The sequence below is a fragment of the Canis lupus genome, chromosome 7 (assembly GCF_003254725.2).
Source record: "Canis lupus dingo isolate Sandy chromosome 7, ASM325472v2, whole genome shotgun sequence".
NCBI lineage: Eukaryota > Metazoa > Chordata > Mammalia > Carnivora > Canidae > Canis > Canis lupus.
The window spans coordinates 21,352,798-21,377,427 of NC_064249.1; the positions used below are offsets into that span (position 1 = coordinate 21,352,798).

The 24,630-nt window shown below is 44.1% G+C and overlaps 1 protein-coding gene across 3 annotated transcripts in view; it reads left to right on the top strand.

Moving 5' to 3' along the window:
* LOC112648551 (quinone oxidoreductase-like protein 2) overlaps positions 1–24,630 on the top strand; it is a 46,837-nt gene that overhangs the window by 18,551 nt on the left and 3,656 nt on the right. Inside the window, exons 1-9 of one of the 3 annotated variants that reach the window (XM_049112206.1) lie at positions 396–662; positions 2,846–2,942; positions 4,649–4,707; positions 5,259–5,324; positions 6,196–6,305; positions 7,379–7,460; positions 12,182–12,363; positions 15,030–15,200; positions 15,305–15,533. In XM_049112206.1, the coding sequence (XP_048968163.1) occupies positions 429–662; positions 2,846–2,942; positions 4,649–4,707; positions 5,259–5,324; positions 6,196–6,305; positions 7,379–7,460; positions 12,182–12,363; positions 15,030–15,200; positions 15,305–15,533 (1,230 nt within the window). In that variant the 5' untranslated portion in view covers positions 396–428. Of the gene's footprint in view, positions 1–395; positions 663–2,845; positions 2,943–4,648; positions 4,708–5,258; positions 5,325–6,195; positions 6,306–7,378; positions 7,461–12,181; positions 12,364–15,029; positions 15,201–15,304; positions 15,534–24,630 lie in introns of those variants that run through there. The other 2 variants (XM_049112207.1, XM_025430200.3) reach the window with 2 other exon arrangements.

Genomic DNA, 24,630 nt, shown 5'->3' on the forward strand with positions numbered 1-24,630 from the left:
GGCGCTAAACTGCTGGGCCACCCAGACATCCCCACCAACCCTGGTTTTAAAAGTCTCCTGGGGGATCCCTGGGTGGCTCAGCGGTTTAGTGCCTGCCTTCGGCCCAGGGCGTGATCTTGGGGTCCCGGGATCGAGTCCCACGTCGGGCTCCCTGCATGGAGCCTGCTTCTCCCTCTGCCTCTCTCTCTCTCTCTGTTTCTCTCATGAATAAATAAATAAAATATTAAAAAAAAAAGTCTCCTAAGTTGCTAGTAAACTGTCAAGAGCGCTCCACCCCGGCCGGTCTGTTCCTTTGATTTGCCTTCTCTCCCCCGCAGCGGGCGCCACCGCCGGCCCCGCGCCCCGCCCCGCGCTCCTGCACGCTCTTCCGCGGTCCCGGGGGCCGGGCCTCCTCGGGGCAGCCCTCGCGTGACTCCCCGCTCCGGACCATGGCGGCGGCGGCTTGGGGCCGGCGCCTCCCTCGGGCGTGGCTCCGCAGGTGCGGCCCCGACTGCCCCCGAGCCCCAAGGGCGGCCGGGGCTCCCCCAGGGACGCGCCCCTCGCTGTGTTGCAGGAGCGCGGGCCCGGGCCGCGGCCGTCACTACCGCGCCGCACTCTGCGTGGAGCCCAAGCAGCCCCTGGCCGTCGAGGAGGTGGGCCCCCGGCCTGTCCGGCCTCACGAGGTAGGGGGGGGCCCCGGGGCTCGCGGTCACCCTGCCCGCGGCCGCCACGCACACCCCACCCGGGAGGCCGCGTCCTGCTCGGAGTTCCCGAGTGCTCGGCTAGGGGGCGCCCGGGAGCCCCGAGCGCAGCGGCCTCCTTTGCCCCCCAGGCCTCTTGCCCAAGCCCCAGAGCTGTTGCCTTAGAAACAGACAATTCTGAGTCGCACGCGACTTTGCATAAGCACTTGCAGGGTATTGGTTCAGTACACATAAATGGACCCCATCCTTGGCTTCCGCTTCGGTGTCAGCATTTAATGATCTGTCCTCCCTCCTCTCCCAGACCAGTCTGGTCACGTCTGTCCCGTAATTCTGAGTATGTGCCTGGTGCCCTCCTTTGGTGTAGTGCAGGGATTTGGGGTGGGGTTATTTAGGATCGTGGCCATTTCCAGTGAAATGTGGAGGTCACTTTGGCCCTGCCGGGTAACCCCTCTGGTGACACAGTGTCACCTCGAATGGAGAATGAGAACCTCTGACAAGGCCAGGCAAGCAGTGAGCCTCCGTGTCAGGGATCCCTGGTGAGAGGGAGCCATGCAGCTTCAGTCCTGAAGTGTCACTTCGCTTGCAGGGACCCTGTTGTGAAATGGATTATTTGAGCGGGCATATGATGGCAGCCGGTCTGCTTCCTGGGATTCGTGTGCTGAAGGAGGGTCATTCTTGAATTATCCTCGAATCGAGGTGGAGCGGCTTGAGGACCTGTGTGCGCCACACATGTCAGCAACCGATGTGTCCTGCACACAGGGTGCACAGGTTGAAGGCTGGGCTTCTTGGTTCTGGTGTTTGCCCAGGCACTGCCTCGTAGGAATTAGCTCAGGAGAGTTGGGTCCCTGTGAGTTTACTCACCATCAAATCCTCATGCTCTGGAACGGTGCCTGGCACATGGCAGACACTCAAAACATCGCTGAATGGATGCATTTTGTCCATAGAAATATCTTCTCACCAACATGGCTTCCTCTGTACTAAATTGGGAATGTAAGCAAACAAATAAATGAATGTCAGTGATTCTCTCTCTCAGCCTTCGTTTTCTCCTGTTTCTCGGCCCTGTTCTCCCTCTTCAGCCTGTGTCACAATCACCTGGGGCTCGTTAGAACAGATTGCTGAGCTTTGTCCCCGGAGTGATTCCATAGATTGGGGTGACGCCTGAAAATCTGAATGGCTAGGGAAACTCCCAGGTGACACTGAAGCCAGTGGTCTGGGAACCAGACCTTCAGAACCACTGGCTTCCAGGGTCTAGAAAAAGTGCTGGCTACACTGTGCAAGCCTGCCTCTGCTCCGGCATGGGCATGAAACACAGAAGCTTGAGACCTACAACTGGCCTCCAGGATGGTAGCTGATCCCTAGAAAATAGCTGGTCACGTTACCCCTCTGCTTAAAACCCTTTAATGGCTTCCCACTGTTCCTATTGTGAAGACGCAGAGCCTCAGTAAAGACTACACACCACTGGATGGTGTGGTCTCTGCTCTGTAGCCCTATCTCTTTCACCTCTTTGTGCTCTAAGCTCGCTGGTTTTTCTTTTGTGCCTATCACAGGACTTTTGCACATGCCATCATAACAAAAGGCCAGATGACCCTATTATGCACTTTCATAGCACCATGTATTTCTCTCTAACATTTTGTGTAAGAGTTGTAATTTAACACACAAAGCATCACAGTTACTTGGCTGATGTCTGACTAATCCCATCCAAGTACTAACCAGGCCTACCCATGCTTAGCTTTCGAGATTGGATGAGATCGGGTGTGTTCAGGTGGTACGGCCGTAATCTGATGTCTGTCTCTCCCATAGTCTTAGCTCCATGAAGGCAAGAACCTTGTCCATTTTGCTTCATGATTACACACTGGCACTTAATTCAGTGTTTGGCATATAACATTCAGGAAATATTTTGGTACAGTTGAATGAACTTCGTCCCACAGACACGAACTCTGCTTTGTTGCTGTTTCCTTTTTATTTTTTAATTAAGGATTGTACTTATTTATTTGAGAGAGACAGCAGAGCAGAGCTGCAGAGGGAGAGGGAGAAGCAGGTTCCCCACTCAATAGGGAACTCACCGTGGAACTTGATCCTGGCACCCTGGGATGACCACCTGAGCTGAAGCCTGAAGTAAAAGAGAAAGCACCCAGGCACTTTCTGCTCTTATGTTTCCTTTGCAGGTCAGGGTTGATGTCCATTTTTGTGGAGTTAATTTTGCTGATATTTTGGTCTGCCGTGGTCAGTATCAGGAAAAACCCCAACTTCCTTTCACACCTGGTGAGTATGAAGGGGCCAAATGACTGGTTGGGAAAGAAGCTACAGAGTTTTCAGAACCGTGTGCTTCATCACTGGTGATGCTTGCCTGCTGGCAGTGATGCTTCGGCTCTGTCAGCCTCGCCGCTAATTAGAAGCACTAGATTGTGAGCCCCTTGAGGGAAGGTTCTATGACTGTCTCGCTCCTAGTTTTATCCCCTATCTTAGCATTGTGCCTGGCTCCTAGTAGATGCTCAACAAAAACTTTATTTTATTTTTTTAAAATATTTTATTTATTTATTCATGACACACACACACATACACACACACACACACAGAGGCAGAGACACAGGCAGAGGGAGAAGCAAGCTCCATGCAGGGAGCCTGATGTGGGACTCGATCCCAGGTTCCCAGGATCACGCCCTGGGCTGAAGGCGGCGCTAAACCGCTGAGCCACCCGAGCTGCCTTCAACAAAAACTTTAATGATGCATAAATGAACAAATGAATTTTTACATATTGTGTTCAGCAGAATTCTGATCAGAATCCTCGGCCCTTGTCATCCCCTTTCATACCTTGTTAGTGCCTCAGTTTTGTTTTTTCACTGAAGGGTCATAAACATCTGTTTGCAGCTAAAACTCTCAGTCCTCACAAACACATTCCTAAAGAAACCGAATATTAGAAGATCAGAAAGAAGAAAAAGAGTTTATACATTTCTAGCAGTCCACTGTCTGATTTTAATTATGCCCAATCTGATTACATTTAGATCTCAAGTATGCGGACAAATGACTGCTTTTTGTTACTGGAATTTAGTTAAAGAGATATAAGTATAGCCTGTTGTGTATATAGTACATGTATATTTTATACAGACATATACTATTAAGGATACACTGATTGCAAAATAGTTGCTGTGTTTTGGCCTCAGGGTGTTTGGTTGTGTCTCAACATTTGGAACCATTTCCCTCTGTATTTGCTGACATGCTGGATGGGGGGAAATGTCATACTCAATTGAGTTATTCCTCTGGCAGCTCAAGTGGGAAATGTATGATCGTTAAATTCAGAAATTTTGGAGGTGAATAGTAAAGAGCGGACATCAGTTCATCCAAATTGAACCAAGAACTTTATGGATAAATATAGTTCATCCCCTTGAGGGCCTCATAGTCCACAAGAGGAGACACAGAAACAGATAAATGTAATATGATGAATGTTGTAATTGGGGTACTGTAAAGCGCCCAAGGCCCCAGTGAGCAGGATCAAACTTACTTGTGTATCTGTGATTCTGTTTTTGCCCATTCTTGAAATTTTCAGTTGTGTCTTGGTAAGAATGGGACTGCCATAGCTTTTCAGGTTGTGATCATTAAATCTTAAGTTCCGGGCAGCACCCATGGTCCAGCGGTTTAGCGCCGCCTTCAGCCCGGGGCATGATCCTGGAGACCCGGGATAGAGTCCCACGTTAGGCTCCCTGCATGGAGACTGCTTCTCCCTCTGCCTGTGTCTCTGTCTCTCTCTCTCTCATTCTGTGTCATGAATAAATAAATAAAATATTAAAGAAAAATAAATCTTAAGTTCCCTTTCCTGTGTTTTAGGTAGGATGTTCTTCCTTGAGCGGTAGGGGGACACTAAAACCGTCTCAGCTCTAGAAAACGGATAGAACGGCCTGTTGATCAGGCTTTTACTGTCTCTGTGGAGCTGGGCTTTCTAGATAACCTAGTGTTTAAACCATTTGTTTTAGGAATGGAGTTCTCTGGGATTGTATTGGAGACAGGCGCAGATGTCAGCACAGTGAAAGAGGTAAATGAGTTGAAATCTAAGGAATTGATGTGTGTGTAGCTATGAGACATGTGCTAACCTCATCTATAGCCAAAGGATCTCACTTCTCTTGGCCTTTGCCAACAGACACCAGAGGGGAAACCGAGATGAAGGGGGAAGAAATGAATTCTGAATTGGAGGAAGGAAGCCAGTGGAAGTTCCTGGCTTCGTAAAACCTTTTATTACTAAAGAAGGCAGTACCTTAGTCTTCAGTCACTGAGAGGATAGAAAATTCTCAAATTTCAGCCTCTTGTGAAAAAAATTCTGGGATTCTAATTTACTTCAGCTTTTTCCATACTCTGTCCTGTCCAGAATGTGCTCATAACATCTTGGCATCCCGGTGGGGGTATTGAGAAAATGGTTGAATTATTTACCAAACATTAACTCTGAATAAGTGATTACGGCAAACCTATGTCTTATGGGGTCAGAGAGAAAGATTTTCTTTCTTTTTTTTTTTGATCAATTTGGGAAGAGGTCTGCTTGAAGGCAAGGCCATGCATTTGAACAAGCCCTTAATGGTATTTTCTCTTCAGGGAGATCGAGTTATTGGCGTGAGTGGCTTTAATGGTATGGCTGAAGAATGCATCATTGACCAAAAGGTATCCCTAGCTCTCAATATTGATGCTTGGAGATTTTTTTTTTCCTCATTTCTTTTCTTTAATCTCCACCTAGCTCTCATTCCTTGTTACCCTTCTCTCCCCCTTCTTTGTATTTGTTGTCTTTGTATTTGTTCCTCAGCCAACACTTCTTTCAAATGCTAAACCCTTTTCTGTATCCGTGTGACAACCCTGCACAGAGCTTTGTTTGTGTGGAGCGGTGTGACGAAGAAGGGCATTTTGTTTTCTGAGTCCTGGAGCAACTGACTGGCTGTCCCATTGGAGTATAGGTAGTTTTGGTAGAAAAACTGGTTTGGGGCATTGAGCTGGATATAATAGGTTTCTCCCGGACGTGCAGCTTGTGAAAGAGAGAGTCCTGGGAATGGAGCCAGCCAGGGTGGTGGGCTAGGGTTGCTCAGGATGTGAATGGCGGCCCCTAGTGGTGAAGAGTACGCAGTTTTTCCCACAGTTTTATTGAGGTAAAATGTCCATAGAACCATCTCTGAATGGGTTCCATTCTCTGAAACTTGATTCCTTCCTGAGCCAGATACTAGCCTTGGGATTTGTGAAGACCCATACACCCAAGTTTTGAACTCTGTCACAGCTTGCTTGGTTTTGACTTCCGGTGGCTTTTGGTTCCTGACAGGTTTGGTTCATTGGTGTATCAGTCACTCAATCAGATCGTAATATTTACTGAGCAGCTTTTTTCTTTTCTTTCCTTTTCTTTTAAAGATTTTATTTACTTATTCAGGATCACAACCTGAGCCAAAGGCAGACGCTCAACCACTGAGCCACCCAGGTGCCCCTACTGAGCAGCTTTTAGGAACAGGTTACATGTGCTTAATCTCTAAGTTACTCTTATCTCTTTTTATAGACACTGTGGCAGATTCCAGAAGGAGTCTCCCTCCGAGAAGCCGCTACCCTGCCTGTATCCTATGGCACTGCTCTTTTGGCTCTGGAGCATCGGGCATGCACTCAGCCTGGGTAAGAGGCTGTGTAGACCAGTCAGAGCTAGATGGTATCTCTTTCTGATATCAGAAGTGCCCAGCAAGACCTTGCCCCCACCTTTCCCCTCCCTGACCTTTATTTTTTAACTTTTTTAACGATTTTATTTCTTTATTTGAGAGAGAGAAAAAATATGAACGTGGGGGGATGGGGCTTGGGAAAGGAAGAAGAGACTCCCGCTGAGCAGGGAGCCTGATACAGCACTGGATCCTGGGACCTGAGATCATAACCTGAGCCGAAGGCAGATGCTTAACCTATTGAGCCACACAGGTGCACCTCCCCTCCCTGACCTTTAGCTCTTGTTCAGCTTGGGTGAGGAAAGGCCAAAGGAAGGTAATGACCAGATGGGTCTGGTGACAGCGGGGTTATCTTTTTGTCTGAGATGGAATGGTGGACTGTGAAATTGGCCAATATGAATTTGGAGAAATACCTCTTTCAAACCTGGCCACTCTGGAGATCACCTCCTAGAAACTCTTACATGTGAGAGAGTTGGTTTATGTAAACTTGTTTCCATCTAGTTTTGTGGAATCCTATGGTATTTGTTCTTGTGAGGCGTGACTGGGTGTGCCTACCGGTGGTATTTCAAACTCAAAGGTGCAGTGATTTCCTACTTCACCTGAAATATATGCCTTTTGCCCTTTTCAGAGAGACTCGGAATTGCTCCAGATAAGTGACTTTAGTTGAACTGTGGCCATTCCTTGATCACCACCATCAAAGATGCAGCAATGTTTAGTATGAGAATGATTTTAGGACGCAATTTCTGAAGCAGACATTGGAGTGGTAGCTCAAAAGAAGGGTTGCTCCTGGCATGATGAAGAGGTTCCCTAGAGGGATTAAGGAATATTTTTCTTAGGAAGTCTTCAACCCAACCAAATTCTCACCAATCAAGCAGTCACAGACATAAACCAGCCCTAACGTCTAGAGAATGGGTCTCCATGAAATGTTGAATGAAATGGCCTTTAAGTTCTCTTCTTGCTTTAAAGTGGTCATGAAATCATATGATTGGATGATTTTTGAAGGTTTCTGAAGTAATGCCCACCTTTCTCTGGCAGAGAAACTGTTTTAGTGACGGCAGCTGCTGGAGCCACCGGCCTTGCAGTGATTGATGTGGCAACGAATATTCTTCAGGCTAAGGTACTTGCATGGTAGGGTCTGCATTAAAAAAAAACCACAAAGCACCACACCTCCAGTTTTCAAACACAGAATATATTCATTTGTTCATTCATAAATATCATAGGTAAGGCACTGAGATATAAAGTAATCCAGAGTAGGGTCTTGCCATCTTATTTGCTTGCGGACTGGTGAGGGGACCTGGGAGTAGATCACTCATCCTTCCAGTTACTAGAACCTGGTGAGAGCTGACTTGCTTCATGGCCTCTGCAGATTCTGTTCCCTTCCCCTGTAATGCTCTTCTGAACTGTCTTCCCCTGCACTTCAAAAAAAATTTTTTTTAAAGATTTTATTTATTTATTCTTGAAGACACAGAGAGAAGCAGACTTCCTGTGGAGAGCCTGATGCAGGACTTGATCCCAGGACCCCAGGATCACATCCTGAGCTCAAGGCTGACTCTCAGCCACTGAGCCACCCAGCAACCCCTGCTGGACTTCAAACAAACTCAGATGTCATTTCTTCAGGGAATTATTCTTTATCCTATAGGAGATGTTAATCTCTCCTCCATCCCCCTGCTCCCCCACTTCCCCAGTTGTTTGTAGGTGGTCTCCTAGCATGCTATACATCTCTCTTTCGTGGTACGAACCTCAGTGTGTGGTTTATCTTTTACCTGTGTCATGATTGGATTAATGTCTCCCCCCTACTCAACTGTAATCCCACTGAAGGCAAGGACAGTGTCTGCATGGCACATTACTGTAGTCCCAGCAGCTGGCATGGTACCTAAACCATAGTAGGCACTCAATAACTATTTCTTTTCTTTTTTTTTTAAAGAGTTTTTTTTAAAGATTTATTTATTCATGATACACACACACACACACACAGAGAGAGAGAGAGAGAGAGAGGCCTCTAGAGACAGGCAGAGGGAGAAGCAGGCTCCACGCGGGGAGCCTGACGCGAGACTCGATCCCGGGACTCCAGGATTGTGCCCTGGGCCAAAGGCAGGCGCCAAACCGCTGAGCCACCCAGGGATCCTTTTTAAAAGATTTTATTTACTTATTCAGGAGAGACACAGAGAGACAGAGGCAGAGACAGAGGCAGAGGGAGAAACAGGCTCCACGCAGGGAGCCTGATGTGGGACTCGATCCTGGGACTGCAGGATCATGCCCCAAGCTGAAGGTAGATGCCCAACCGCTCAGCCACCCAGGCACCCCGGAGAAAGTTATTGAGGCATGATCAGCTTGGGTCATGATCCTGCAGTCCCGGGATCGAGTCCCGCATCAGCACTGGGTGTTATGCTATATGTTGGCAAATCGAACTCCAATAAAAAAATATACAAAAACAAAACAAAAACAAAAACAAAAAACCCAAACTATTTCTTGAGTGAAAGAATAAATAAAGAAAGACCGAGGTCTCTGCAAGGGCATCATTCTGAGGTGGTAGGTGTCAGATAAGGAGGATTTCTTAGAGACAGCAGACATTTAAGCTGACTTCTGAAGGACTGGTAGCAGTTGAATGGAGGAAGGAAGGAAGGGAAGGCCATTTCAGTGGTGGGAGGGCATATTATCAGAAACATGGGATCTCACACGATGCATTCCCTGGAATTGCAAAGTAGCGTCTATGGAGCAAAGGGTATGTGGGAGAATGGTGGAAGATGACTCTAGGGAGGTGAGCAGAGACAAGATCAGGAGGTACTGAAGAATTTGAACCCTTAGTGGAAGCTATCAGGAGGTATGAAGGACTTTAAACAAGGAAGTACCATGGTCATGTTTGCATTTTGCCAAGTTCATTCTGGTAGCAGTGGGGATGCAGGATAGGGCAAAGTCAGGGGTAGTCTGGAGGCAGTAGGGCAGCCTCTTGGAGCAATCCAAGCCAGTCCAGTGGTGATGATACTTGACCCAAAGCACTGGAAGCGATGAATTGAGAGATACTAAAGTAGAAGAAAATAGAGAGTTTGATCCTAATACAGTTGAAGGAACAAGGAATTTGAAGCTAGTCTGACCTAGGTTCAGATCCCAACACTGCCTCTAGCTTAATTGCTTCGCTTTCCTCTTTGGTACAATAAACCTTTCCTCATATGGGGTCGTTGTGGGAATATTGAAATTACACGTGCAATATGCCTGTTAGAGGGCATGGCATGTTGGTAAGAATCTCTTAAAAAGGATTCCTGTTATTATTAGACATTGAGTGGGTAGGAGCAAACTAGGTTAACTTGTGGATTTGCCATTTATTGCAGTTGAGAACACAGGAGGAAATGGTGAGCTCAGTTTTGGAAGTATTAAGTGTGAGGTTTCTGTGGAACATGCAGTTGGGATATCCAGAAGGCACCGAGATACCCAGGTTTGGAGATAATTGGATTGCTCTGGAATTTCTTCAGGTGGTGTCTCTCCTGTTTTGCATTAAGTTCTTTTTGGGAAGGGCATATGAGTTCTGAAAGCAATTTTAGATATCAAGAAGCTCTCCATGGAATATTAACACATTTCATGTCAAAGCAAGGGCTTTTAGCACCTCTCAGTGGGGAGACCAAAATTAGTCTCATTGTCTAGAACTGCTGACTACCATTCCTAGGAAGATAAAATTGCACCATTTGTTTTGAATAGTGATAGTAGGTTAAGTAGAGAGAAAAATTGACTTCAATTCAGATATTAAAATTAATCCAAGCTGTATTTTCTTGAGTAGCCATAATGGTTTGTGTGTGTGTGTGTGTGTGTTTTAAGATTTTATTCATTCACTTGACAGAGAGAGAGAGCGAAAGAGAGCGAGCAGAAGCAGAGGGGAGCAGCAGGCAGAGGGAGAGGGAGAAGCAGACTTCCTGCTGAGCTGAGAGCCCGATGCAGAGCTCCATCCCAGGACCCCGGGATCATGACCCTAGCCGGAGGCAGATGCTCAACCGACTGAGCCACCCAGGCACCCCAACCATAGTGGTTTTAAGCAAAAGCAAACAACAACAAAATAATAAAAATAACTTTAAAAGTGTCATCATGCCACCCACTTGGAACAGGTTATTTTGAGAACAACCTCTATTCGCAGCGTTTCATATTGCTTTCAAAGTGCCTCCACGCCAATTATCATACCCCTGATCCTGACAAACCCCTGGGAGAGGGGTAATGTGTTTATTATCCCTATTTCACAGATAAAGAAAGTGAGGCACCAGGGGATACAATGGTTTGTGGCAGGTCTCAATGGCGCCCTTGTGAGAATCAAGATTGGTGTCAAGTCCCTGACCCTAGCCTGGTGTCTGCCCTCTGTGGTGCTGTGTGAAGCTACTTGAGGGTTCCTCTGGGGAGTACTTGAGGGTGGCTTTCAGTTTCAAATAGTTATGGGTGAGTTTGCAATCTTCTAAGGGCACTGATGGTGCTGTGTGTTTGAATGCAAGTTCTCAATGTCACCTTGGGGCCAAACTGCTCGGGCTGGTGGGTGCTATCCAGTAACAAGGCACCTCTAGGCAGTGCTTACGTGTTTGAAGCTTTTCTGGAGGCTTCCAAACCCCACACAGCCTCACAGTCTGGCCCATGGTCATCCTTGCCAGGCGTTAAGCATGGTTTTCTCCCAGGGTGATGGAATGGAAAAGCATGGGCTTTGGAGTCCTGCAGCACCACTGGGTTTGAATGGTTTTCTACCACCTACTTCCTGGCTAATCCTGAGTTAATTACTTAACCTCTAGGTCTGTGTCTCCATCTATAGAATGGGAGTAATTATACCTCCCCCATAATGTTCTATGAGGCTTAAATAGAATAAATGATTGTGTATGTGCAGCAATAAATTCAATTTATCTAACACTTTGTTTTCCAAGTGCTTTACGGACAGTATTGCATTTGCTTTTTTAAAATAAATCTTGCTTTACGGACGAGGTAACTGGAGCTTAGGGAAGCTGGTGGACAGCACAGAGGTTAAAAGTATGAAGTCTGGAGATGGACAACCTGGGGTTGGGTCCCAGTTCTGTTTCTCATTAGTTGTGTGATGTTGGGCCTCCCATTAGTTATGTGACCTTGGGCAGGTTCCTTAACTTCTTTTGCTTTAGTTTCTTCATCTCTAAAATGGGGGATGCTAATAGTGTGTGTATCATTGGGCTACTAAGACTAAGAGAGTTATTAATATATGCAAAGCATTTACAATAGTACCTGGCACATAGTAAGCTTTTTGTAAATTAGTTCCTATTAAGTAGTTTGTTGTAGGTGACACTGCTAGTTAGTAGCAGAGCCAGAATTTTAACTCAGGTCTTTCTAACTTCAAGATCTTTCCACTGAATTGTGTTTTACCCTCTGGGAAGCCTTTTGAGATCTCAAACTAGGTTGGATACCTCTCGTTTGGACTTCTGCCACCATCTGTACTTCCCCACCATCACACTGCTGTATCTTGCTATCTTGACTCATAGCAGGTACTCAATAAATGATGGTTTAATCTATTTTTGGGAAAGACTTTCTGATTATCTCCTGAACCATCTCCTAGCTAGACTCATTGGGGTTCCAGGATTCCTGGAAATGTGGATCCCATGGCCAGTGGGTGTGGAGGGCCAAGTGTGATGGTGCTGTGTGTTGGCCCTGATGTGTAGGATTGGGGCTGGTCCTAGGGCAGCAAGGTCACACTGTTTTTTTTTGTTTGTTTTGTTTTGTTTTTTGTTTTTTTTGTTTTTTTTGGTCACACTGGTTTTGTTGGTTATTCCCTTTGGTTGAAAGCTGGGTGGGTAGGATGAGCCTCTCTTGGTACATATATCCTGGATCACCAGAAGCTTTGTGTTCTCTATGCAGGTGATAGCTGCCGTCGGAAGTGATGAGAAGTGCCAGCTTGTGATGCAGAAGGGCGCGCAATCCGTCGTGAACTATAGTCAGGGCGGCCTGAAGGAGGCTGTGAGGAAGCTGGTGGGCAGTGTTGGGGTGAATGTGGTCATCGACACAGTGGGAGGAGATGTCTTCCTGGAGGCACTCCGCAGGTGCATGTGATGGTCTTTCCAGAGGGGGCTGGACCTGGGGCTCTGCTAAAGCCTTTTCAGACCTGTCTTCCTTCTAGTCTTACTTCTCTTCCATTTTAGCTGCTCACTTTTCTTGTAGGCATTGGCTTCAACGAGAACAGCTGAGTGGGAGGGTGAAAAGGAATAGAAGCAGAGGGAAAATCAGGAAATGCTTAAATATAGAAAAACAAGATATCCAGCTGGAAAATATCCAAAAAATGACTGCAGACTCTCTGGTTGGCAATACTGAATGCTTTAGAAATTATGCACGTGTTAAATTCAGCTATGCGGTTCCCATTAACTACTTTATATATATATATATATATATATATATAGTGTGGGTGATTCTCAGGATCATTGTTCAGATGTTAGAATGACCTGAGTGGCAGGCCCTGGTTCACTATGCACCAAAGTACAGACTCTTTCTTTCTTTCCTTTCTTTTCTTTTCTTTTCTTTTCTTTTCTTTCTTTTCTTTTCTTTTCTTTTCTTTTTTCTTTCTTTTCTTTTCTTTTCTTTCTTTTCTTTTCTTTTCTTTTCTTTTCTTTCTTTTCTTTCTTTTCTTTCTTTTCTTTCTCTTCTCCTTCCTTCCTTCCTTCCTTCCTTCCTTTCTTTTCTTTTCTTTTCTTTTCTTTTCTTTTCTTTTCTTTTCTTTTCTTTTCTTTTCTTTTCTTTTCTTTTCTTTTCTTTTCTTTTCTTTTCTTTCTTTTCTTTTCTTTTCTTTTCTTTCTTTCTTGTACAGACTCTTGATCTCACTGCTTTCAGAGGCAGCCAGCAGTGTAGGTATCTCCTTGATTTGTTTTATTTAAAATCATTAGAGGCATCCCTGGGTGGCGCAGCGGTTTAGCGCCTGCCTTTGGCCCAGGGCGCGATCCTGGAGACCCGGGATCGAATCCCACGTCGGGCTCCCTGCATGGAGCCTGCTTCTCCCTCTGCCTGTGTCTCTGCCTCTCTCTCTCTCTCTCTCTGTGACTATCATTAAAAAAAAAAAATAGAATAAAATCATTAGAGTTTTAGTGGATCTGTCGTATCCACACCAATTCTCATTCTGTCTTTTTTTTTAAAGATTTTATTTATTTATTTGAGACAGAGAAAGCACAAGTGGGGGGGGAGGCAGAGAGAGAGGTATAAGCAGATTCCATGCTGAGCGGGGAGCCCAATGTGGGGCTAGATCCCAGAACCCTGAGATCATGACGCTAGCCGACGACAGACACTCAACTGACTGAGCCCCTCTCATTCTGCTTTTAACCAGGGACTCCAGAGTGTTCTGATAATACTAGTTTCATTTCTCATGTCATCCTGGCAAGCACAATTTTGTGGTTTATCTCAGTTTAAAGTGGAAGAAACAGAAGCAGAGAGAACAGCTTTCCTACGGAAGGGACCCAGTTGGCTCTAGGGCCACTGAGCATCACTGTACTGTGCTGGGTGGTACTGTGGAATTGTGGTACTGTGCTCAGAGAAGCAAAGGAAGGAGTGTGTTGACTCAGTGGGGAGCCAGGCCAGAGAACTGCTAACTCTCATGCTTTTCTTGCCTTCTGGGTAACAGGTAATAGTGTTATCACAAAGGCTTCTTGTTTTTCTCTAAAGAAGAAAAGCAAAAGGCAAAAGCCAAACAAAGATACACATATTCTTTATCAAAGATGTTTACAAAATTATTTGATTTTTTTAAAAGATTTTATTTATTTATTTATTCATGAGAGACACAGAGAGAGAGAGAGTCAGAGACACAGGCAGAGGGAGAAGCAGGCTCCATGCAGGGAGCCCGATGTGGGACTCGATCCCGGGATTCCGGGATCACACCCTGGGCTGAAGGCAGGTGCTAAACCGCTGAGCCACCCAGGAGTCCCTACAAAATTTATTTTTATAACTTCTTACTTAGTGTGAAACTGTATAGTGCTTCTCATGGTAGGTTGCAGAAAACTTGCATGAATTTTTACAGATTCTTCAAAATTCTCTAGAGCAGCACATAACTTAAGGAGTCCTAAAGTAAGTCTTTGTGTGAAGCACATAATGCTTCATGAAAGTGTCTATCTTCATTCCTGCTTCTGAAGTTCGAAATCTTACAGTGTTTGTAACTTGCTTATTTCATTTAGCACAATGTCCCCAAAGTTCATCCATGTCATAGCATGAGACAGGATTTCCTTCCTTTTTAAGGCTGAACAATATTCTATTGTATGTATATAACACATTCTGTTTATTCATCTATCAGTTGGTGGATGTTTGGGTTGCTTCTCCCTCTTGGCTATGGTAGATAGTGCTGCTGAGAATGCGGGAGTGCAACTATGTCTTCAAGGCCTTGTTTTCAGTCATTTTGGATCTAGACCCAGAATGGTATTGCCGGATTATATGGTAGTTCTATTTTTTTTTTTAAGATTTTATTTATTTATTTTAGAGAGAGAAAGAGAGAGGGTACACTTAGGCAAGCAGGAGGAGGAGCAGAGGGAAAGGGAACAAGAATCTGGAGCAGACTCTGCGCTGAGCAGGGAGCCTGATCCCATATGGGGCTCTGTCCCAACACCACGAGATCATGACCTGAGCTGAAACCAAGAGTCGGATGCTTAATCTATTGAGCCACCCAGGTGCCCCTGGTAGCTCTCTTTAATTTTCTTTCTTTTTTTTTTTTAAAAAAAGATTTTATTTATTTATTCAGAGAGAGAGAGAGACAGGCAGAGGGAGAAGCAGGCTCCCTGCAGGAAACCCGACGTGGGACTCGATCCTGTGGCCCCAGGATCAGGCCCTGGACTGAAGGCGGCGCTAAACTGCTGAGCCACCCGGGCTGCCCTCTCTTTAATTTTCTGAGGAACCTCCATATTAACACTTGGTATTTTCTGTTGTTGTTGTTTTTATGGTAGCCATTCTGATCAGTGTGACTATACATTGCTAATTTTTAAAATAATTTCTATTCCTTGTCCTTTCTTGCCCCAGCCTGGCGTGGGAGGGCAGGATCGTGGTGGTGGGTTTTGCTGGAGGAACCATTGCTTCTGTGCCCGCCAACCTTCTGCTCCTGAAGAATGTCTCAGCCATGGGGCTGTACTGGAGCCGATACAAAGAGCAGAACTTTCCCATCTTCTCCAGAACCCTGTCCTCGGCTCTTCAGTACTGCCAGCAAGGGCGCATTCAGCCACACATCGGAGCAGTTTTTAAGCTGGAGAAGGTGAGATACTCTGAAGGGATATGATGTGGCTAACGCCAGGACATCTCTGGTGTCAAGCTACTGGATAGTTTCTTTCTGGATTCCATAAATCCTCCTTTTATGGATTGAAAAGGTACAAACACGGTGCAGAATTATGGGGTCTCACAGGCTGCAGGGTGACAGGATTTCTCCTTGTCTTCAGGGTTGTGTGGCTGTTGCCTCAGGCCTCATGAGCCACCTGGGAAACTGAATTTGCACCGGCCATAAAGGAGCTAGATTTCAAGGGCTCTACCTCCGTCATTGGTTTCTTAAACAGAAGGACGTGATGGAACTTTAGAAAATAATTTACCCGTGTTTGTATGAACTCTGAACTCCATAACATACAAGTCTTAGAAGGAAGCATTTAACTTGACCTTTGATTTTAGAAAACAGATGCTTTAAAGTACAGCCAGATGATCTAAGCTGAGGTTCTGTGAACAAAACACTAAATCATGCCCTGCATCATAGGACTGTAATTCATCCATTAGTCACCGTAGTTAATTTTGTTGGCTATGCACTCCCTTTCTTCATTCCCCTTCAGCCCCATTAATGTGGCTTAAACTTCCTCCAAAGTGTAATTGCATATGCAATATAGTTGTAAATGTGAATCTGTTAGGCATTCACTGTGAAGTCCTTTTTTTTCTTTTTGGTTTCATTTGTTTAATGCTCAAAAAACTGTTTTGGTAACTCCAGTCAGCTATCCTTGGGCGCGATGTTTTATTCATATGCAGATTAGTGGGGCCTGGAGCTGAGCTGTCAGTGCCAGACTTCCTTGCTCACCATGGCTTCCATTTTTATGTTTTTCTCCAGGATGGGGCATATTCTCAAACCTGGTTTACTTTCTTCCTCCTCCTCCTCCTCCTCTTCTTCTTCTTCTTTTTTTTTTTTTTTAAGATTTTATTTATTTATTCATGAGAGACACACAGAGAGAGGCAAGACACAGGCAGAAGGAGAAGCAGGCTTCCTGCGGAAAGCCCAGTGTAGGACTCGATCCTAGGACCCTGGGATCATACCCTGAGCCAAAGGCAGACGCTCCACCACTGAGCCGCCCAGGCGCCCCTGGATTATTGTTCTAATCACTCACGTTGAAGTTCTCTCTTCTCTTAAACATGAATTAGCTATTTAATTACTGACTCCCTGTCAGCTTCTGTTTGCCCTGCTCCTTTCCATCGACTGCTCGGAATGTAGGGTTTTTCTGGTCCTTCCCAGCCTGCTGACCTTCCTGCTGTCACTGGGTCCTCTGAAACCATTCTCCCTAACGATTTCATCTCATTCACATACCCTCTGTTGACCATTTCTTCTCTCTCTCTCTCTCTCTTTTTCCAGTTTGTAAACTACTTAGAGGAAGGTAGTAGAAGTGACAGCTCCTATACATTTAGGTGCATACTGAGGGTTAGGCACTCTGACATCTATTTTCTTATTTCATCTTCATAATGCTCCCTTGAGGTATGAACCATTTTTATCATGTTTTATAGAGGAAGAAATCAAGACTCGTAGAGGCTAAGAAACCTGCTTGGTATTATGTAGTAAGTGACAGACCTGGAATCCAGGCCAGGTGGGTTCGACACCAGATTGGGCGCCTTATGGCTATATCGGACTCTTCTCAAACAAGCCAGGAAGTTGCTTCTTACAAACCTTATTCTAGAGTATAAAGTTTGTCCATCTATCAGAGAATTGTCTATATGAAAGAGCTATCTTACAGTTAAAACAACCAAAAACCTTGAACTTTCCAAGCACTACCAGAATTTATATATTTTGTTCTTTTACACTAAAGATGACTAAGGGCACCTGGGTGGCTCAGTCGGTTAAATGTCTGCCTTCAGCTTAGATCATAATCTCAGGGTTCTGGAATCAAGCCCCAGGTTGGGCTCTCTGATCAGTGGGGAGCCTGCTTCTCTCTCTGCCCATTCTCCCAGTTGGCTCTCTCTCTCTCTCTCTCTCTCAAGTAAGTAAAATCTTTAAAAAAATAAAATGAAGATGATTAAATGAATGTAAATAGTTAATTTCACTTAACCTGGGTAATATTTTTCATGTAAATCAGTTAACGTATTAGAAAAAACTATCAGAACCTGCCTAGACTCAGAAAATGACCACTGTATATATGTAAACAAGTATAGACGTATAATGACCAGAGATACCAGTGCTTCCTAGCTTGATTTTCTCCTGAATCTATGGGCTTATAGATTTGACCTTGATAGTTGATATTATCAGTAGTATAGTATGACTACATACTTTGTACCATAACCTACCTAATAGACATGAGGTATGAACTTCCATAGCACTCAGTGCTTTTTCTTTGCCTACTTGTCATTGTTCAATGCTTGTCATTCCCGTAGACCATAAACTCCATGTGGGCAGGGGCCATGCATCTCCTTGTCTCCAGATGCTGGCAGGTACTCATGTATCTGTTGAATGACTGATTAAGAATAGGGGGCTATCAGGTCAGACCACTTGAGTTCAGATCCTGGCCCTAACACTTGACTGGCTATGGGCAAATTGCTCACATCTATGTGCCTTAGTTTTCTCATCTGTAATGGGGGCAGTGATACACTCTGTCTACTGAGGTCTTTGTGAAGATCAAATAAGATAACTCATATAAAAGTACATAGCAAACAATATATTGTTTAAAGCAAAACACCTGGCCATGATAAAATACAGAGTTGAGCTTTTTCAGTTCGCATGAAATGTAACACATTTACGTTAACATTTCATGGGCAGGATTAGAGAGACAGTCTTTAGATTTTGAATTTTAACTAGAATTTATTGTTTCCTGAAGTGTTGCATCTGTGCCATGATGGGTAGGCCAGGAATGAGCCCCGTGATCTGTCCAAGGAGATGGCCTTATTCAGATGTGCCAAGTCTGCTTTCTGTAGGGAGATGCTCACACACGTCTCAACTAGACAAACTACTTACTCTTCAGAGATCTGAACTTGTTTATCATGTAAAGGTCAGGTGAGGTCACTATGTGAATAGATATGATAGATAGAAATTGTTTACTTAAGTTTCGTGAGTGTATCTGTGGAATATTCTTTTTTTTTTTTAAGACTTTATTTATTTATTCATGAGAGAGGCAGAGACACAGGCAGAGAGAGAAGCAGGCTCCCTGCGGGGAGACCAATGCAGGACTCAATCCCAGGACCCTGGGATCACACCCTGAGCTGAAGGCAGACATTCAACCACCGAGTCACCCAGGCATCCCATTCTGTGGAATATTCTTAAAAAGTAAGTTACTCTTTAAGTTTAGGTAATGTATTAATTTGAATCCACTATTCCATACCTATTTTCTGGGGTCCTCCATACTTGCCAGTGACACCTGCCCCACGCCTTGGCCACTTGTCACACTTTTCTACAGATGGCTCACACCACTTATCCCTGCTGTCATATAGCCAGACCCTTTCCCTAAGACTCATCTCCTAACACTTGGTGGTTGCGTGCTTTCTCTGGCAGGAGGTCCGATCCTAGGCAGGGCCTCCACTGTGCCTTTCAGCGGGTGGGAGCTGCTGCAGACCTGGTGCACAGTTCTGATCTTAAGGAAGCACTGGCTTCCCCAGAAATTGGATATGGAGGTCTGGGTAATGCAACTGGGAAGTTGTAGATAGAGTTTACTGCATGGGACAGGATTTGACAAATGAAAGACAGGAGACAAATTGCTGCCTTTGTTTCTTCTAATAGAGTATGTTGACACGCAGTGGGTTCTATATGGCCTCTCTGGAGAGGTCCTCTAGCTGTATGTCCCCCCGGAGCTGTGACCAGTTCAGGATCAGTAACACACACCTCCTTCCTTGATTCACTTCACCTTCTCCCTCACCCTTGTCTCCCTGGGATTCCAGTGAAGCATTAGGGCATAGATTTTTTTTTTTTTTCTAAAGATTTATTTATTTGAGAGAGCGAGCAGGGAGAGGGCCAGAGGGAGACAGAGAATCCCAAGGAGACTCCCCACTGAGCGCAGAGCCTGACCTGGGCTCCATCCCACAACCCTGAGATCATGACCTGAGCCAAAATCAAGAGTGGGACTTAACCTACTGAGCCTAACCAAGTGCCCCTAGGGCATACATTTTGACTAAGCTCTATTTTCTTTTCTTTCTTTCTTTTTTTTTAAGATTTTATTTATTTATTTGACAGAGAGAGCACAAGTAGGGGGAGTGGCAGACAGAGGCAGAGGGAGAAGCAGACTCCCTGCTGAGCAGGGAGCTCCACTTGAGACTTGATCCCAGGACTCCAAGATTGTGACCTGAGCCAAAGGCAGATGCTTAACTGACTGAGCCACCCAGGTGTCCCAGGCTCTATTTTATTTATTTATATTTTTAAAAAAGATTTTACTTATTTATTCATGAGAGAGAGAGAGAGAGAGGCAGAGACACAGGCAGAGGGAGAAACAGGCTCCATGCAGGGAGCCTGATGTGGGACTTGATCCTGGGACTCCGGGGTCACTCCCGGGGCCGAAGGAAGGTGCTCAACCGCTGAGCCACCCAGGCATCCCTACATTTAACTTTTAATAAACTACCAACTGCATATCAGAGAGGTGGTATTACTTTGCATTTCCACCAACAATATTAGAGTCTAGTTGTTGGGCATCTGTCAGAACTTCATACTGACAGATTCTTTTCCTTAATTTTTGCCATTCCAATAGGTATCTAGGGGTATCTGATTGTGGGTTTAATTTGCATTTCTCTATTGAATAATGATCTTGAGCATCTTTTCATATGCTTATTTGTCATCTGTATCTCTTTTTTGGTAAACTGCCTTGACTGACTTTTAAAAGAAGATTCAGATCAACTGGTATTCAAGCAGTGACGTGATGAATATAATTCAACTGTGACTGTGTATCACTAACAAAACATTTTTACCTTTTAAAAACAATCCCACTCAGTCCCAGGTATATTCATTCATTCATGAGTTTGTTTTATTTATCAACATTCACTGGGTACATTCTGGATGCCAGTCAATAAAAACTAAGACTTAAGGAATTCCTTTGTTTTGTCGGGAAGCTCTCAGGACAGGGTTATGATAGGGGGAAGAACTGGTTTCTAAGGAGGCGTGAATCAGCACGATATATTTAGGGAGCCATAGCTTACTCTGATTATTCCTGCTTGATAAGGTAATTAAAAATTCCAGCAGCGGCACCTAAAACAAAAGCAATATCCTTACCCGTCCTCATATTCTGGGTTGCATATCTCCAGAGACAAATTTAATTATAGCTTCACCCACTGCGAGGGAGGGTTCTGGAAACCAGTCTCTGGATGCCTCTGGGGAGCAGTATGGAGCAGCTTCTCTCTCCGTGGCACAGCCTGTAGAAAACAGGAGCAAAATGTCCCCAGGCATCTGAATTAGCTTTCAAAAGACTCTGGTCTAATGCCCTGCACTTTCCTTCTCAGTTTCTCACTCAGAGCCTTATCACACTTATTAAACATCCAGTCCTTAGGGCCACTGGTTGTTTTCCCAGCCCAGATACAAACCACAAGGTAGAAAGGGGACAGAGTTGGGTTATTTTTAGAAGCATCTACAGTCACAGTGGAAGTGGCAAATGGACATAGAAATAACAGAACAAAAAAAAAAAAAAAAAAAAGAAAAAGAAAAAAAAATAACAGAACACCTGAAAAGCAGGAGGGAGAATCACGGATGTTCAAAATTATGAGATTCCCAAATCATGGAACAAAAAGTTTATGCTTCCCACCAATATTACCCTCCAAAGAAGTTAGGTAAATGTGTGCTACATTTTTATAAATATTTACATGCAAAATGTTTAAAAAGTAAGCTCTACCATTTAAAGGGACAACTTTTTTTATGTGAAGATTTATATCTAGGAGATTCCTTATTTCTCTAGGATGCCGGGTAAAAGAAGTGTCACTATCTTGAATCATGGTTGCTTTCCAAGTGTTTTCTGTCTTTGGGCTGTGACAGATCTCTGGGAACAAGTGGCTTCTACCTGACAGGGAAAGATGCGGCTGTGAGTCACCTGGAGCTGTGCCTCTGAGTGATTGTGATCGACAGGGCAGGGACGCGTGTTTCAAACCATGTGTCTCAGACCTCTTTCACCTCCTTGGAGTGTGTCTAATTTACATGGATTGGAAAGGTCTCTGTAAGGTACAAAGACCCGCAAGATAGATGTTTTTGAAACCAGAGATTTCATGCTGCAGAGAATTGATTTCTTTGATTGACTGATTGGTTTCTCTGTTTATTTTTATTTGGTTACCTTTTTCTATGCTTTTCTGGGGAAGGATTTCAAGTGGGGAGGGTTGGTTATTCATATTCCTCATTTCAAAGCACATTTGCATTGCTGGACCTTTGTTTTTACGCGTGTGTATTTCTGGAGGTCTGTATTGACTTCTTCCCTTTATCCTCACTGCCCACTAGCACCCTCTGCACTTCTTCCTCCCCTCCAACTTGTTCTCTATGATGTGTTTGGTAAATACCCTTGGATTTATATTTCCTTGTAAAACATAATGTTTTTGTGTGCTAATTGATTTTCAAGCTACACAAATGATTTAACAGCATAGGGTTGTGCTGTAGGCCTTATTCTGTTTCTTCATTTCTCACTCAGTGCTGTCTTTTTAAGATCCACCTGTGCTGCTGGTGCTGTATCCAGTTCATTGCGTCTCACTGCTGCATTGGAGACTGGGGTGTGCACCTGCCGTAGTTTACAGATCTGCTTCCTAGTGATGTACTCTGGGGTTGACCTGATTCCCTGCCGCCATAATCAGCACTCTAATTCACAGGCTCACAGTCAGGACTTGTGCAAAGTTGCTTTGGGAGTATTTTCCCAGGAGTAGGGTTGTTGGGTCACAGGATGTATGCATACTTAATTTGACAGCAAACTGCTCTCCAGGCTGACTTGACCAGTTTATGCCTGTGCCAGCAGTGCACGTGGATTCTTTTTTTGCCACCCTGTTGCTATGTAGCATTGTCCTACTTTCTAATTTTTTCCAAACTAATAGGCATAAAGTGGCATCTTGTGATTTTAATTCGCATTTCCCTGATTTCTAATCAATGTAAGATTTGGTAAACATTCAGGTTTAGCAACTTAAGCCCTTCATGCAGTTTTCTACAGGGCTTCCTGTCCCTTTCTAGTTTGCAGAAGTTCCTTTATAATCTGTAATTCTCAAATTTTACTGGGCATGTGAATCACCTGGGGATCATGTTAAGATGCAGATTATGATTCGGTAAAGATGGGTGGGGACTCCAGATTGTGCATTTCTTTTTTTTTTTTTTTTTTTTTAATTTTTATTTTTTTTTTTATGATAGTCACAGAGAGAGAGAGAGAGAGGCAGAGACACAGGCAGAGGGAGAAGCAGGCTCCATGCACCGGGAGCCCGACATGGGATTCAATCCCGGGTCTCCAGGATCGCGCCCTGGGCCAAAGGCAGGCGCCAAACCGCTGCACCACCCAGGGATCCCCTTAATCTCTATTTTAAATATTGCTTTATTTTAGAGAGGGAGAGAGTGAGTGCATGAGTGGAGGGAGGGATAGAGGGAGAGAGAATCATAAGCAGGCTCCCTGCTGAGCATGGAGCCCAACGCAGGGCTTGATCCCAGGACCCTGAGATCATGACCTGAGCTGAAACCAAGAGTCTGCCTAACAGACTGAGCCACCCAGGCACCCCTCTCTACTAACTTTATACTTTTATTTCACACTTAAGGATTTAATCCATCTGAATTCACCTCTGTATTGGATATAAATCAGGTAATCAAGTTTTATTTTTCTCCTTGTAGTGAGCAAGTTTTCCTGGACCAGTAGTTCATTGTTTCTCCATTGATTCATGTGGTGCTACCTCCATCTTATTTCAGGTTCCCAGATACACTCTGCTTTCTTTTCTATTTCCTTGGTTCAGATTTCTGTTCCTATAATAGTATCATACTGTTTTTATCTTTGTAGCTTTGAAGTATATTTTAATATCTGGAAGGGTCACTCTTCTACCACAGTTGTTTTTTAAATTTGATTTAGCTCTTTGGGAATCTTTATCCTTTTAGATAAATTTTGGAATAGATTTATTTAGTTCCTAAAAAATATCTGGCTGAAATTTAGAATGGAATTGCATTGACTTTATAGATTAATTTGGGGAGGATATTGATATTTTTGCAATGTTAGGTTGTTTCATTTGTGAGCAGGGATATATTGATATTTATCTTTTCAAGTTTTTAAATCTTAAAGTTTTTCTCCATAAAGTCTTGTGGATCATTCTTAGTTATGTTAATTATAAGTACTTTACTGTTTATGTTGCCTTGGAGAGTACTATTTTATTTCTGTTATATTTCCTGGTTGATTATATTCGATACAGAGAAATGTCAGTAATTTTTGTTAGTTGATCTCATCCCTCACAATCTTGCTGACTTTTCTTATTTGCTTGCCTGTGCTTTGACTAGTTTTTCTACGTAGATTATTATGTTGTATGCAAATAATGACACTTCTATTTTCCTCCATTCTTTTCTTTTTCCAATTTTATTTTTTTGCATTTATTACTTATTAAGAATCTGGAGATTTGGGGCACTTGGTTGGCTCAGTGGTTGAGCATCTGCCTTTGGCTAAGGGTGTGATCTTGGGGTCCTGGGATCAAGTCCCACATGGGGCTCCTCATAGGGAGCCTGCTTCTCCCTCTGCTTATGGCTCTGCCTCTCTCTCTGTGTCTCTCATGAATAAATAAAATCTTAAAAAAAAAGAATCAAGAGACTTTACTTTTTCAGCAGTTTTAGGTTTACAGAAAAATTCAACAGGAAGTAAAGAGCATTCTCATGTATTTCTTCTCCTACCACCCAGTTTCCACTAGTGTTAACATCTTGCACTGGTGTGGTACATTTGCTATAATTGACAAACCAATAGTGATACATAATTATTAACTCTAAGTCCACAGTTTACATTAGGGTTTCCTCTTTGTACTGTATAGTGGTATAGGTTTTACCAAAACAAATGTATGTCATGTATCCATCATTACAGTATCATACGGAATAGCTTCAGTGCTCTAAAGGATCCCTTGGGCACCACGTTTTCACCCCTGCTCTCTACCCTGACCCTTGAAGGCCCCTGATCTTACCGTCTCTATAGCTTTGGCTTTTCCAGAATGTCATATGGTAGGAATCATATAGT